The 1,469-nt window shown below is 39.6% G+C and overlaps 1 protein-coding gene across 1 annotated transcript; it reads right to left on the bottom strand.

Annotated features, from left to right (window-relative positions):
- Positions 1–727: 727 nt before the first annotated feature.
- LOC140021296 (uncharacterized) lies at positions 728–1,129 on the bottom strand. Its single transcript, XM_072072061.1, has one exon. The coding sequence runs from the start codon at positions 1,127–1,129 to the stop codon at positions 728–730; it is 402 nt and encodes a 133-aa protein (XP_071928162.1).
- Positions 1,130–1,469: the final 340 nt, after the last annotated feature.

Below are 1,469 nucleotides of genomic sequence, written 5' to 3'. Positions count from 1 at the left end.
TCTCAACGACACTTTTCATCCTAACTTCATTACAAGAAAAGCAATAGTCCACATTCACAGCATTTTCTCTTCTCCCTTTAGTTTACATGGACCAATAACATCTTGTTTTTCCTTGCTAGTTGCAGCAACACATAGTATATGTTGAATTGATAGATAATACCTTGAACGATAAATTGCTAGTAATTTAGTTGAAGCATTTTGAGCCGTGGTTTCTATAAATTATTGGGCCAACCCAAGAACTGAGATATTTCAATTGGCAGTTGTTAATATGCCCCAGTTAACCCATTTTCTTCTTTTTTTTTTGGCCGGATACGATAGATTCTATTTTATCGTATACCTCCTACTCTATACTAGGGAGAGACGGAGACCCAAAAGGGTCAAGAGGGGAATCCGAGGGGACTAAACCACCACCGGTCTAGATGGGTGCCTACGCACCGGCTAACAAAATTTTTCAGGAAATCCTGAATTTAGAATGCAGGTAAGGGATTTGATCCCTTAACCTACACCCAAGTAGAGATTTAAAACTCTCTTGGTGGCCTTCCTTGTTTGTTGGTAAAAAAAAAAAACTCATTTTCTTCTCAGTCTTCTCCCTTGTTTTTTTTTTTTTTTTTTTTTTTTTTTGACAAAAGGGGGAAACCCCCGATATTTTATTAATAACAACGGATAAACTCAAGAAGGTGGAAAAATTCCCAACCTTCAATACATGCCGGATAACTAAGAGCTATACCTACACAGGAAACCTGCGAATGTATGGAAAACCTATCGCATCCAAATTAATCAGCGACCGAACTCTACTTGGAAGCTGCTGAACAGATTGAAAAGTAACATATGGACCCTCCCGAGATAACGCTGCTAAGCTGTCTGCCACGGCATTCGCCTCACGATGAATATGTGTAATAGACCCCTTCACCTTGCCCAGTAACAAGCGAAGCTGACTTAAGACGCTACACAACGGCCACTTACCAACCGATCGATTCTGGACCAACCTTACCAACACTAAAGAATCCACCTCTACCAAAATATCTGACAACCCTGCCCCCATACACCACTGCAGCCCAGAACACAATGCTAATCCCTCCGCATATACCACTTCATATTCCCCAAATTCCTTATAAAAAGCACCAATCATCTTCCCTTCAAAATCACGTACCACCCCACCACCTTTAGCTAAACCATTGATCACACTTGCATCTCCCTTGTTTGTTGTACTTTTTTTAAAAACTTTTTTCTTTTTAGTGTAAATAAAAGATTTTGAATCCGAATTTCTTGTATTCCTTTCGCCCGTACCACCCAACCTATCCTTACACCACTCCTTTGTTTGTTGTACTTTAACTTCATTTCTCCTAAATTTCTTAGGTCTTGTAGTTGCTCCATAACAATGGTGGCAGTAAGCCATTAATATTAGTTATTGCAATTGCCCATGATTGAACATATTGCTCGTTCGTAGCATTTCAAATATGTCTCCACCA

Source organism: Coffea arabica, chromosome 11e (genome assembly GCF_036785885.1).
Source record: "Coffea arabica cultivar ET-39 chromosome 11e, Coffea Arabica ET-39 HiFi, whole genome shotgun sequence".
Lineage (NCBI taxonomy): Eukaryota > Viridiplantae > Streptophyta > Magnoliopsida > Gentianales > Rubiaceae > Coffea > Coffea arabica.
This window is presented reverse-complemented; position numbering and strand designations above follow the sequence as displayed.

What these genes read in the sequence shown, in the direction of transcription:
- LOC140021296 (XM_072072061.1), bottom strand. Translation starts at nt 1,129, where the DNA reads ATGATTGGTGCTTTTTATAAGGAATTTGGGGAATATGAAGTGGTATAT.